Below are 12,926 nucleotides of genomic sequence, written 5' to 3'. Positions count from 1 at the left end.
GATGGGCCTCAAAGCTGAGGTCAGAATCAAGGGTCACTCCCAAGTTTTTGACCTGATCTTTTGTCCTTAGGGTCAGGGATTGAGAAATGCGGGGAGAAGTGTTCTTCTGGTCTTTGGGCCCGAATATTATTATTCTGTCTTTCTGAAAAGTTATTTCCCATCCAGACATTTATTTCAGCAGGCATTGTAGTAAGTTGTTGATTGGTGAGGGCTGTGGGGATACTGCGATGTACAGTTGTGTTTTGGTCGTGTAGCTATTGAATTCAATGTATGACTTCTAATAAGAACTTCCCTTTCTTAATCTGCTCATAGTTACTTTATTTCTTTACTACTTCACTATATTTATCACATCTTCTTGATTATTTCCCTCCAGACTATGTTTTTCCCCTCTGACTTATTTATATTTTTCACATATTCGCTTCTTCTTCACTAACTGAGGAACTGAAGTCCTTTGGAGTGTGCAGGACAGGAGTGTGTTAAAAGCTTCTATGACACTGTGGTGGCAGAACACTGTCCTGGACGCCCCCTAGACCCATAGATGAAGTGGGGTGAGAGGAGGATTAATTTTCCACATGCATGCCATTTTTTTTTACATCTCACTAAATCATTTATATGAGTATACGTATGCACACCATGTGCATATATAGGTATATATTTGTATATAAAGTCCATCTTATCTCATTTTATCTTATCTAACCACCTCCTTCACTAATGTGGACTAAATTCAAACATAGCAGAGTTAAAAGAGTTAAAAAACAATATGTAAAACATATTACAAAGAATACCAGTCCACTACAGCGTGACAAAGAGTGACAGAAATATAACGTACATTTCATACAGATCCTGCCGCACCCAGTGTGACCAGGAGAAGTCAGTTATTTCTCAGAAGTCTTCCCATAATGAGAAATCTGACCCTCATCTTCGCCATGAAGGTTATCAACAAAACTCTTCACAGAAACTTCTCCTGATGAAGACAGATTCAAATAAGCAGCAGCTTGTAGCGGTTCACACTGCAGATAAGACAAGCTGTAAAATGTTCTCAACATAAAATTCAAAGTTTAAATGATACATTTTGTTATCGCAGCTAACTTAGTCCATTTTTTTTATTTCTTTGGATCGGTGTGCTGGTACCCAACATAAATCTTTATCTCTCCCCTGACAGGCTGACCTTGAATTATTAAAACAATATTTCATACAGTAGTTCTGTTTTAAAACGTGATAGTGCTGACACTGAGTCACTACAGATGAGTGTTTTACTTCCCGTCATCTCTTCCACCCACTCTAAAGATAAAAGGGACAACTAGGAGTCCAGATGCCGAGGATCTGAGGGACCTGCTTGGTACATACTTCTGTAGCATGTCACAAAAGTAGGTCGGTGCCAGGCCATTCAGTGATTTAAAAACCAATAAGAGAATCTTAAAATCAATTCTAAAACTAACAGGTAACCAGTGCAAGGCTTTTAAAATAGGGGTTATGTGTGCCCTCTGTCTGGTCTTTGTCAGTACTCGGTCTGCAGAGTTCTGTATCAATTGTAATAGTGTTTTTTTTAAGGAAGACCAGACAGAAGGGCATTACAGTAATCAAGTCTTGAAGTGATAAAAGCGTGAATTAGTTTTTCTGTGTCAGCCTGGTTGATGAATGACCTGACTTTGGTGATATTTCTAAGGTGATAGAATGATGTTTTGGTTATGGTTTGGGCCTCAAAGCTGAGGTCAGAATCAAGGGTCACTCCCAAGTTTTTGACCTGATCTTTTGTCCTTAGGGTCAGGGATTGAAAACGCTTGGAGAGGTGTTCTCTCTGGTCTTTGGGCCCGAATATTATTATTTCTGTCTTTACCTGTAGAAGGTTATTTCCTATCCAGACATTTATTTCAGCTAGGCATTGTAGTAAGTTGTTGATTGGGGTGAGGTCGTGTGGGGATACTGCGATGTACAGTTGTGTATCGTCGGTGTAGCTATGGAATTCAATGTTATGACTTCTAATAAGAACTTCCGCTTTCTTAATCTGCTCATAGTTACTTTACTTCTTTACTACTTCACTATATTTATCACATTCTTCTTGATTATTTCCCTCCAGACTATGTTTTTCCCCTCTGACTTATTATATTATTTTTCACATATTCGCTTCTTCTTCACTAACTGAGGAGACTGAAGTCCTTTGGAGTGTGCAGGACAGGAGTGTGTTAAAAGCTTTCTATGACACTGTGGTGGCAGAACACTGTCCTGGACTGCCCCCTAGACTCCATAGATGAAGTGGGTGAGAGAAGGATGTTAGCAAACCTGACATCCATCATGAACAACTCCTCTCACCTCCTGCATGAGACCTTAAACAGCTCCTTCATTAACAGACTGCTACTCCCACCGTGTAAAAGGAACGCTACCACAGGTCCTTCATTCCAACAGCTGTCAGACTCTTTAACACCAGCATGACTTCATGCAGCACTGTTTCACTGATGCACTTTAATTGTACACATGCATACCAATTTTTACATCTCACTTAAATCATTTATATCTTAGTATAAGTATGCACACCATGTGCGTATATAGTGTACATATTTGTATATAAAGTCCATCTTATCTCATCTTATCTTATCTAACCACCTCCTTCACTAATGTGGACTAAATTCAAACATAGCAGAGTTAAAAGAGTTAAAAGACAATATGTAAAAACATTATTACAAAGAATACCAGTCACCTTACAGCATGACAAAGAGTGACAGAAATATAACGTACATTTCATACAGATCCTGCCCTGCACCCAGTGTGACAGGGGAAGTTCAGTTGTCTCTCAGAAGTTGTCTCTCTCATCTTCGCCATGAAGGTTATCAACAAAACTCTTCACAGAAACTTCTCCTGATGAAGACAGATTCAAATAAGCAGCAGCTTGTAGCGGTTCACACCTGCAGGATAAGACAAGCTGTAAAATGTTCTCAACATAAAATTCAAAGTTTAACAGTTTAATGATACATTTTGTTATCGCAGCTAACTTTAGTCCATTTTTTTTATTTCTTTGGATTCCTGAGTGTGCTGGTACCCAACATAAATCCTTTATCTCTCCCCTGACAGGCTGACCTTGAATTATTAAACAATATTTCATACAGTAGTTCTGTTTTAAAACGTGATAGTGCTGACACTGAGTCACTACAGATGAGTGTTTTACTTCCCGTCATCTCTTCCACCCACTCTAAAGATAAAAAAATACTCCACATAACTTGATACATTCAAACAATCTGCTGTCCTCTACTAACCTCAGTCTGCTGCCTCTGTTACTTCTGTTAGTGGATCCTTTGACCTGCCTGTACCAAGTGATATCTTCTATCACTCTAACTGTAATACTCCTGACCTGGATCAGCTGTTTTATGTCTCTGCTTAATACGCAGTATATCCAGTCCATTATCTTGCAACATCCAGTCTTGTCTCACAGGTGACACCACAGCTGGACAAAATTCACTTTCATGGACTTTCAGTTGTTCTGCTGTCAATGCCTGCTCACCCTCAAGTCTCAAAGACCCTTTTCGTTGGGTGGTTCTCATTGTGTCCCCTTAGATTCAACCAGTAATTGTCCATCAGCTGTTTCCTATGGAGCCACAATGGCATTTCTTCTGCTTTAACCTAAAGAGCACACTGGTGCTGTTTTCATTGGCCTATAAGTACATTCTTCCATCTTCATGTTGGAAAAAATTGGGCACATTCAAATGCTTATTAAAGGTGTAATATATATATATAAACAGAACAAGTGAAACAGACACAGAACACAAGATACATTACCGACCAAGAGACACGATATGACAAAGGAACACAGGGACTAAATATCTAAGAAGGTGCTTCTTCCTGTATTCCTGCTCCTCGTGTTTGTTTGTTTGTTTGGACTGTTGGACTTCTTACTTATCTTTGATTTTTTGGACTTTGTTTTTTGTTTTTTTTGCCTGGATTTTTTTGAATCTCTATGTCTGCATTTGTGTCCATTTCATGACATGATTAGCTGTGCTTCACAAGAGGATACAATATTTAAACTTATCAGAATCTCAATCAGCTAAAAGTTTTTAATCACTTGTTTTCAATGTTAAACAAGTCTTTTTTTCTGATTACTTTTTACTTCGCACTGTCATGATTTAAATAAATCATATATCTTCCTGTCACTTTGCCAAAAACCCAACAAACATCTTGTTGCCAACCTGTTCCACATGCTATTAAGTACATTGAACCCAGGGCTGTGTGTAGCTCAGCTGGTAGAGCAGCCGCTCCATGTATGAAGACTCAGTCCTTGCTGCGGAAGCCCAGGGTTCAAATTCAACCTGTGGCTCTTTCCCGCATGTCATGCCCCATCTCTCTGCCCACATTTCCCGTCACTCTTCAGCTGTCTCTAAAAATAAAGCTTGGAAAGGCAAAAAAAATAAAAATAAAAATCTTTAAAATAAAACATGACACCCTGTCACAACATGTTGCTGGCATCAAATTCAAAATGGGCATGCAACTTTCCAGAAATAATCAAATTTCTCAAGCCAAAGCAAAGATCCAGTGCCTACAGGCTGCTATCTCATTATTAGCAAAATTATGGCTCATCATATAAAATGTTTTCATTTTCTATCATGTGGTAACATACTTCAACATACAAACTGTAGATCATGATGTTATTCTGTCAAAATAGAATAATTTTGTACAAGAGGAATAAATAAATAAATGAGATTTGTTGGGATTCTCAGTGTTTCTTTTCTTTCTGTGGTATCTGAGTTGTGAAATAGCTGCAGACCAGATCGTATGTCATCATCTGACAGCCGTTGTAAAGAAAAAGGGTTGGGCAAAGACATTTTTTCCACAGACAAAAAGAAGTTTATTCAGTACTGTCAGTTTTTTTGTCACCAAATGGCAGCTGTTGACATTCCTGTTGTTTTGAGTGATTTTATGGATCTTTTACATTCCATACTCCAACCCTGCAAGTAGGCTAGTCTTTACAGACTCATGCTGCGCATAAACATTATTCAAAACCACCAAACTTTATTTTAAATTCTAGTGGAGATATCAAGATTTATAAAGATGCCTGTCCAGGACCATGATCTGTTGAAGTCTCTCTCATAGTCCTCTTTTAAATCTTTTCTTCACTTAATTGTTTGACTTTTTCTCTCTAAAGGACTTTGTAACTTTGTCATATCTGCCTTAAAACATCTAGTGTAGCATACAGTAGTTGTGACTTGAAGGAGGAAATTGTTCCGTTATTGTTATTGTTTGCCCCTCCCTGAGGTTGGTTCCTCTCTGCTGCCTGATTGCTCTTCCTCTTGGCATCTAGTGCATGACTGACCCACCCATCTATCTATCTATCTATCTATCTATCTATCTATCTATCTATCTATCTAATGACATAAATAACTTGAGAGGATACAAACAAATGAAATGAACTAATCATCACGAGAAGATGGCAGAGATCAATGTTTTGCACATCATGACATTTTACAAAGTGTGCAAACCTGATTTGGGAACTGGGTATCACCATGGCAGCCATGTTAAAACAGGAAACACAATAAGAAAAAAAAGCTTATGAAGCTGTTTAGTTTTGCATGACTCATGTTTCATCCTCTCACCCTCAGGGTTTCCATGATACACAGTCTGTCTGCATCCCATGTAGTCACTGTAGTCAGCTGTCACATCCAAACGGAGCCACGCCCCCGACTAACCCACTCCGTCTGCGAGGAGGGCTGAACGGAGAGAAACATTGAAATATATGTATTTAAAAACTTCCTTTCGCACACTTTAAACAATTTACTGCATATATAAAACGCAGATAAAACTATTCATGCTCTATTTGTTGTTTCCTTTTTGGTTTGTGACGTCGTTTAAATAAAACAATCCCCCCCTCTACGCGGATGGTATAATCCAAAAACAAAGAGTCATATGATTTCGTGACTGGGCTTGAACGTCTCGTTTATATACCGCAGTCCTTTTCGTCTCTTCGTGAGTTTTAAACGATCAAATCCGGCATAAAGATGATGTGTGGCGGTGGATCCGACATCCGTGAGCCCGACGAGACGGTGCATAAGATCTGTGAGAGCGTAAGTAGAAAACAAAAGGATTATTCCCTCCAGCCTATTGAGTATCAAACAGGACATGTGGTTTCACTTTGTTTTGATGTCGTCTCATTGTTACTCAGGTGAAGTCCCAGGCAGAGCAGCAAGCAGGGAAGACCTACGATGTTTTCGTAGCCAAGAAATTCAGGAGTCAAGTTGTGGCCGGGACCAACTACTTCATCAAGGTAGTGTTTGTTTACAGTTAAAAGGAGCAAATTATTTTACATAAACACTTGTGAGTTTACTCTCAAATCTGCAAATCAGTCTGCAGGCCCTCAGTGTGTTTGCACAAGTTATGACTCACAGCAGGGAGTGACTGAGGTGTGTACCAATCCATCACAGTGTGCATTGTGTGCACTCCTTTGAGAGAGTTTATGTAAGACACAAAACATATCATATTATTACCATCATTTTATCCTAAATGGGAAGTATGTGTTGAGGAAGCCGACAGTGTTCAAGTGACTTCATTTGATGAGTTCATTGACATTTTTTTTTTTTTTTAATTTAGAATAGAATTTTTATTGTCATTATACAATGCATAACGAAATTAAAGTGCCATCTTCAATGCAGGAGTACAAAAATAAAATATAAATATAAATAAAACATAGATAAAAGGGCTAAAAACATGATTTTTTTTTTTTAACAGTGCACACATCCACATACATACAGTATAAACAGAGCATTACATTACATTACATTACATTACATTACATTGCATTTAGCAGACGCTTTTATCCAAAGCGACGTACAGAGGAGGACATAACCAGTCGAGCACCAGTCGAATCACAGATATACAGTATACCCACCTTGTTGTCCTACTTGTTGCGTCAAATTCATTTCATGTTAACACATACTTGGCCAAAAAGTTATCAGACTAGTTTATATCTTAGCTCAGATTTCACTTTTTTGGCTCAAATTTAGTTTCTAAGTCTGAACAACTTGTTGTACCTTGTTATTTAATCCACTCTTGGGGTCAGAGCAATCACCCACAGTTGCGAAAGCAATTGATAGTGCCATTGCTCTAACCCCAGAAGAGTAAAGACTATAAATGGATGTTGTTGTTTTTTTTACAGTGCATTCTTCAAGTGGACACACACAAATAAATGTCAACTTTGAGCTTCAGGTGTAGCTGTAGTTTTAAAGATCTCTTACAACTTTACTTTTACTCACTTGCAGGTCCATGTGGGAGGAGATGATCATGTTCACCTCCGTGTTTTCAAGCCTCTCCCATGTAATGGAGGAGACATTGAGCTGACCAGCATGCAAAAAGACAAGACCCACGAAGACTCTCTTGAGTTATTTTAACTTTGGACTTCAAGCCAAAGCAAAGATCCAGTGCCTACAGGCTGCTATCTTATTATTAGCAAAATTATGGCTCATCATATAAAATGTTTTCATTTTCTATCATGTGGTAACATACTTCAACATACAAACAGTAGATCATGATGTTATTCTGTCAAAATAGAATTGTTTTGTACAAGAGGAATAAATAAATGAATGAGATTTGTTGGGATTCTCAGTGTTTCTTTTCTTTCTGTGGTATCTGAGTTGTGAAATAGCTGCAGACCAGATTGTATGTCATCATCTGACAGCCGTTGTAAAGAAGAAGGGTTGAGCAAACACATTTTTTTCCACAGATGCAAAGAAGTTTATTCAGTACTGTCAGTTTTTTTGTGGCAGCTGTTGACATTCCTGTTGTTTTGAGTGATTTTATGGATCTTTTACATTCCATACTCCAACCCTGCAAGTAGTCTAGTCTTTACAGACTCATGCTGCGCAGTTTAAACATTATTCAAAACCACCAAACTTTATTTTAAATTCTAGTGGAGATATCAAGATTTCTAAAGATGCCTGTCCAGGACCATGATCTGTTGAAGTTTCTCTCATAGTCCTCTTTTAAATCTTTTCTTCACACTCAGTTTTATTGTTTGACTTTTTTTCTCTAAAGGACTTTGTAACTTTGTCATATCTGCCTTAAAACATCTAGTGTAGCATACAGTAGTTGTGACTTGAGGGAGGAGTGCTGCACACATATATGCGTTCACCCATGAGACACACCTACTGGCACTAGTGAACATGATCAGTCTGTGTCCTGTCCAGAGTCTCAACTCAACAGCTGAACAGAGTAGGTGTAGTATTAAACATCCACATCAGGATCACCACACCCAGACCGGTGTTACTGATCTTTACTACTGGGGCCACTTGGTGAGCGTAGGCCTCTATAAAACCTGCTAATTGGTGTAAACATACAACTTCAGTGACGATCTGGAACAAGCTGTCATGCAGTGTTAAATTAATTAACTTTTTTTTTTTTACCTAAAGATACTTTGATGATGAATTTAAAGAGAAAATTGGAGGTTGAAAATATATTCAGTCCCTGGTGCTCTTGAATCCCAGTTTAGGAAGAATGTTGTCTATGTTTGTAGTATTGTGCATGTTGGCAATGGTCATGGCTTACAGGGAAACTAACAAAATGTGCCTTCTGTGACAAATAAAAATGTCTGCCGTGAAATAAGTAAACAATGGAACTGGACATTATCAAAAACTGAGCCTTTGACCTCTGACTTTCTGCCAATAAATCTATATTACCAGCGTTTCTGGTCCTAGAGGACTTTAAAGAAAAAATCTTGGGACAAACATGGTCTGATCAGCTCTCCAGTGCATTAAGTGTCATACTGAAGGGCCTCTTCTCGCTGCTTCAGATCCTCCAGCAGTGCTGTTAAGACTTCAGATAACTAAAACACACTGCAGCAGTGCTGAGTCACATAAAGTTGTGCATTTACCCATTTCCATAACCGCTTAACCTTTCTAGGGTTGTGAGTGGCTGGGGCCGGACCTAGCCGACATTGGGCAAAAGGGGGGGTACACCCTGCATAGGTCACCAGTTTATCACAGGGCTGACACATAGAAACAAACAACCATCCACCTATGTGTAACCATTTAGCCTGCATGTCTTTAGACTGTGGGAGGAAGCCGGACTAACCAGGGTTTGAACCCGGAACCACATTGGATTATGTGACTTCACATGTCAGTCACATTCCTGCTTTATCTTGTGACTACTGTTCCTCTTTATTAAACATATGCTGCATGAATCTTTTCCTCAGTAACAGATACAATAGATGTTTGACACTGACCTTTAAGTTTATTAGATATATACTAAACACTCTGTATGTGTCTGGGGTTAAAGGAACCTTTGCTGTAATCTTGAAAGAAGAATGTTTTCCCATTCTTGCGTCCTGTAGGATTTCAGCTGGTCAACAGATCACAGGGTTTTCTTTGTCATATTTTACATTTCATAATGTGCCAAACATTTTCAATGGGTGACAAGTCAGGAATGCAGGAAGACTACGACTTTTTGTTACTTACTATGGAGCCCTGCAGTTGGAATGTAGTTTGGCATCATCTTGGGGAAATAAACAACACTGTGCCTGAGAAAGGCGTTGTCTACTTGGTAGCACTAAAACCAGTACATATTGTTCAGCATTAATGGTGCCTTGCCTTTGGTTCCTAGCAGGTTACCCATCATGCCATGTACACTAACACTCTTCAGACAGTTAGGCACAGATTTCCAGACAGAATTTCAAATCTTGATTCGTCAGACCACAGGACAGTTTTACACTTTTCACTTCAGTCCATCTGAAATGAGCTCGGGCCCACAGAAGGTGACAGCATTTCTGGATCTGGTTTATGTTTGTACGTTCATATGTAAGTTTATGTTTCCTCATTGCACGATCAAGTTTCAACTTGCATGTGTGGATGTTGCGACAAACTGTGTTCAGACAATGGGTTTTGGAAGTGTCCCCCATGCAGTGATGTCCATGACAGAATCATGTCTGTTTTTTATGCAGTGCAGTCTGAGGGTCTGAAGATCATGGCCATCCAATATTGGTTTTCACCCTTGTCTGTTGGGTAGATTCTCTTCTAGACAATGAAATCGACAGTTTCTTTATAATTTTACATTGAGAAACATTATTTTTAAATTGTTGTATGATTTGGCTGCACAGTCTTGGAGAGTGGTAAATCCCTTCCCATCTTTACTCCACAAAGACTCTTTTTATACCAATCATGTTACTGACCTGTTGCCAGTTAACCTCATTATTTGTGAGATGTTTCACCAGGTGCTTTCTTTTTGCATTTCACAACTTTTTCAGTCTTTTGTTGCCACCAACCAAACTTTTTTTTGAAATATGTTGCTGGCATCAAATTCAAATCGAGTGTATATCATTTCCAAAGAACAATACAATCACCTAGTTTCAACGTTTGATAAGTAGTCCTTGTGCTATATTCAGTTAAATATTTCAATAAAATATTTCAATATTTTGCACATCATCACATTTTCTTTCATTTATTTGTAACATTTCACACTGTGTGCCAACACTGTTGGAAATGTGGTTGTACTTTAAAATCTACATTTTAGCATCCTCTTGTCTGCTCCAATCTCTTTGAATAACCTTTGTTGTGTGACTCCATCGAGTGTTTAAATCGGGAAATACATTAAGTGCTCACCTGCCTACAAATCGTCCCCCATCTGAAGTCACTAGATGGCACCGTTGTTACATTGGTTTGATGTTCAAAAACTAAAGCCTATGCATTTGTTTACATTTTGGCCCCATTAAATGTATGCCAAATGAGCTATTACCAATTTCTGTTTACAGTGTACTCATACACATACAGACAACTATAACTGGATTACTTTGATAGTAAGGAAAATTTTAAAACACAATGATTTTAAGGCAAGTTTTGGATTTCTTTCCTTTGTGTGGATATACCTCTGAGCACTAGGTGGAGTATGATTACTGTCTGTCAGTAGAGACTGCTGTGGACTGCAGTATATGAACATTTATTGTTTCTAACAGACACATACCTATACCTGGTGTGCCTATTCAATATGTGCTGCGATTCTTATCCTACAAGTATTGTGATTTGATAAAATGATTTAATGTTTTTTAATTGGCTTTTTAAACACTAGACCATGGGAAAAAGTTTATACGCTTCCACCGACTGGAAAAACAGATTTGACTGCATTTAACTATTATTATTCTGATACAATGAGAACAATTCTTATGTTAACATGATGAAAACATATTTATTCATTTAATATTACATTTCTGCCGTATTCTGTAAAGAGAACCCTCAAAATCTTACACTCTGGACCCTCAACAGATATATTTTGAAATATTTCAGTTAGATTTGTTAAACCTGGTGGATTTCTCACCGCTATGGGACAGTTGAAAGAAGATGTAATGTTATTGTTACATGTCTTATTAGCACACAGCTGCACACATCTGGCAATCATAAAGCAACAACAGCATTCATTTGGAGTTTTTGTCCACCATGGTGTCCAATAGTCATTCTCTTTTATCTCTACTTCATCTCCACCAGCTTGTCTCTGTAGCTGCTAAATGCTTGAACTCATGATGTCCAATGAGGGAAACTGCAGAGTGCAGCAATTCTCTGTGGGTTTGTCAATACAAGCAACAATTTTACTGTAGCTGCTTTAAAGATGCATCACATGATCAGACTCTGAATGATGCAATTTAAAACATGCAGTTCTTTGGAAATGTTACGGTGTCTGCTAGAAATGGGGAAGTAATTCATAAATGATGAGCAACACTAACACCATGTGTACTTAAGCCACACCCAAAATGCCATTCATTAGACTCACTTACATGTCTGATTCAGGGGTGGTACACAATATAAATATACTCGATAACCAGCTGAAAATGAACACAAAAGTCGACAACTGACTCCTCTGTTAACTTCAACTGAGCTTGGGACAATGGATAACCTGGTCAAATGTGGAGGATGGGGTGAGACAGAAGATGCCACTAAAGAAATTCAGAGCATTTGTGATGAGGTGAGCTTCAGTCTAACTTAATTTTTCACAACCTTTTCACACAACTGTCTGGTTTGAATTTCAGGCTGGATTTACATCACATCTTATTTTATTCCTCACACAGGTGAAGTGCCAAGTGGAGGAAAAGACAAACAAGGAATATGGAATATACGAAGCCGTTAAGTACAGGAGTCAGCTTGTGGCTGGAATGAACTATCTCATCAAGGTAATAAATATTTTAATATTCCTTATTTAAAATAAAAAAAGAAAGTGTTTTATACATGGTCTGAACTACATCCGGGTGAGCTGTTAAACAGATTAAAAGATTCTTACTCCTCAACAACACAAGATAAGGACGAATATATTTGATTAGATGTTTAATCTCTTCCCTGCAGGTTCATGTGGGATGTGACGATTACCTCCATATTCAAGTCTTCCAAAGCCTTCCATGTGATGGAGGAAAGTCTGTGGTTAACCGTGTAGAGGAATGCCATCACAAATGTGATCCCCTCGATCCTAAATGAAGTGATTCAACTGCTCACTGCCTTTCATTTCCAATGTATTATAACACTTATACAGAATATGAAGATATACAGTGTTGGAAGGAAAGATGTTGAATGAACTCTTGTCAAAGAACAATAAAGGATGCATCAGAAAATGAGATTTATTGTGATACTTTCTTATAAGTGCATCACATCAGTATTGAATTATTTAAAAAAGCAGTCTGGACTGATCTGATTTGTCTTTGCTGCATCATGCAGAAAATTGTTGATCCACGGTTTGCTAGGGGAATTGGGTGGAGGATCATACATGTTTGTATTTGGCGATAAACTGTTAAAGGACGATCAACATTCACCACAACAGAGACCAGAAATCATCACGTCACGTCTAGGCTAATCTCTGCTCCGGTAGCTGAGCTATGGTCACACGTTAAGGTATGCGCAACATGGAGTCACTTTCCTGCAAATATGCCGGGGATTGTTAAACTGTAAATATTCAATAAACAGTACACTCACTGAGACAAAAAAACA

General features: G+C 38.3%; 2 protein-coding genes across 2 annotated transcripts; both read left to right on the top strand.

Moving 5' to 3' along the window:
* Positions 1 to 5,877: 5,877 nt before the first annotated feature.
* LOC104934481 (cystatin-B) lies at positions 5,878 to 7,572 on the top strand. The gene is made up of 3 exons (XM_010750159.3): positions 5,878 to 6,044; positions 6,143 to 6,244; positions 7,236 to 7,572. The coding sequence occupies exons 1-3, from the start codon at positions 5,979 to 5,981 to the stop codon at positions 7,362 to 7,364; spliced, it is 297 nt and encodes a 98-aa protein (XP_010748461.2). The 5' UTR covers positions 5,878 to 5,978; the 3' UTR covers positions 7,365 to 7,572.
* A 4,166-nt stretch (positions 7,573 to 11,738) lies between these two features.
* LOC109141833 (stefin-C) lies at positions 11,739 to 12,556 on the top strand. Its single transcript, XM_019273686.2, has 3 exons — positions 11,739 to 11,916; positions 12,020 to 12,121; positions 12,291 to 12,556. Exons 1-3 carry the CDS (start codon positions 11,839 to 11,841, stop codon positions 12,417 to 12,419), a joined length of 309 nt encoding a protein of 102 aa, XP_019129231.2. The 5' UTR covers positions 11,739 to 11,838; the 3' UTR covers positions 12,420 to 12,556.
* Positions 12,557 to 12,926: the final 370 nt, after the last annotated feature.

The sequence above is a fragment of the Larimichthys crocea genome, chromosome XXIII, assembly GCF_000972845.2.
Source record: "Larimichthys crocea isolate SSNF chromosome XXIII, L_crocea_2.0, whole genome shotgun sequence".
NCBI lineage: Eukaryota > Metazoa > Chordata > Actinopteri > Sciaenidae > Larimichthys > Larimichthys crocea.
Note: the sequence above shows the minus strand (reverse complement) of the source record. Positions and strands in the feature narration are given on the sequence as shown.

Coding starts and splice junctions, on each gene's coding strand:
- LOC104934481 (XM_010750159.3), top strand. CDS start 5,979: ATGATGTGTGGCGGTGGATCCGACATCCGTGAGCCCGACGAGACGGTG. Junction 6,045..6,142: donor TGCATAAGATCTGTGAGAGC/GTAAGTAGAAAA, acceptor ATTGTTACTCAG/GTGAAGTCCCAGGCAGAGCA. Junction 6,245..7,235: donor GGACCAACTACTTCATCAAG/GTAGTGTTTGTT, acceptor ACTCACTTGCAG/GTCCATGTGGGAGGAGATGA.
- LOC109141833 (XM_019273686.2), top strand. CDS start 11,839: ATGGATAACCTGGTCAAATGTGGAGGATGGGGTGAGACAGAAGATGCC. Junction 11,917..12,019: donor TTCAGAGCATTTGTGATGAG/GTGAGCTTCAGT, acceptor TTCCTCACACAG/GTGAAGTGCCAAGTGGAGGA. Junction 12,122..12,290: donor GAATGAACTATCTCATCAAG/GTAATAAATATT, acceptor TCTTCCCTGCAG/GTTCATGTGGGATGTGACGA.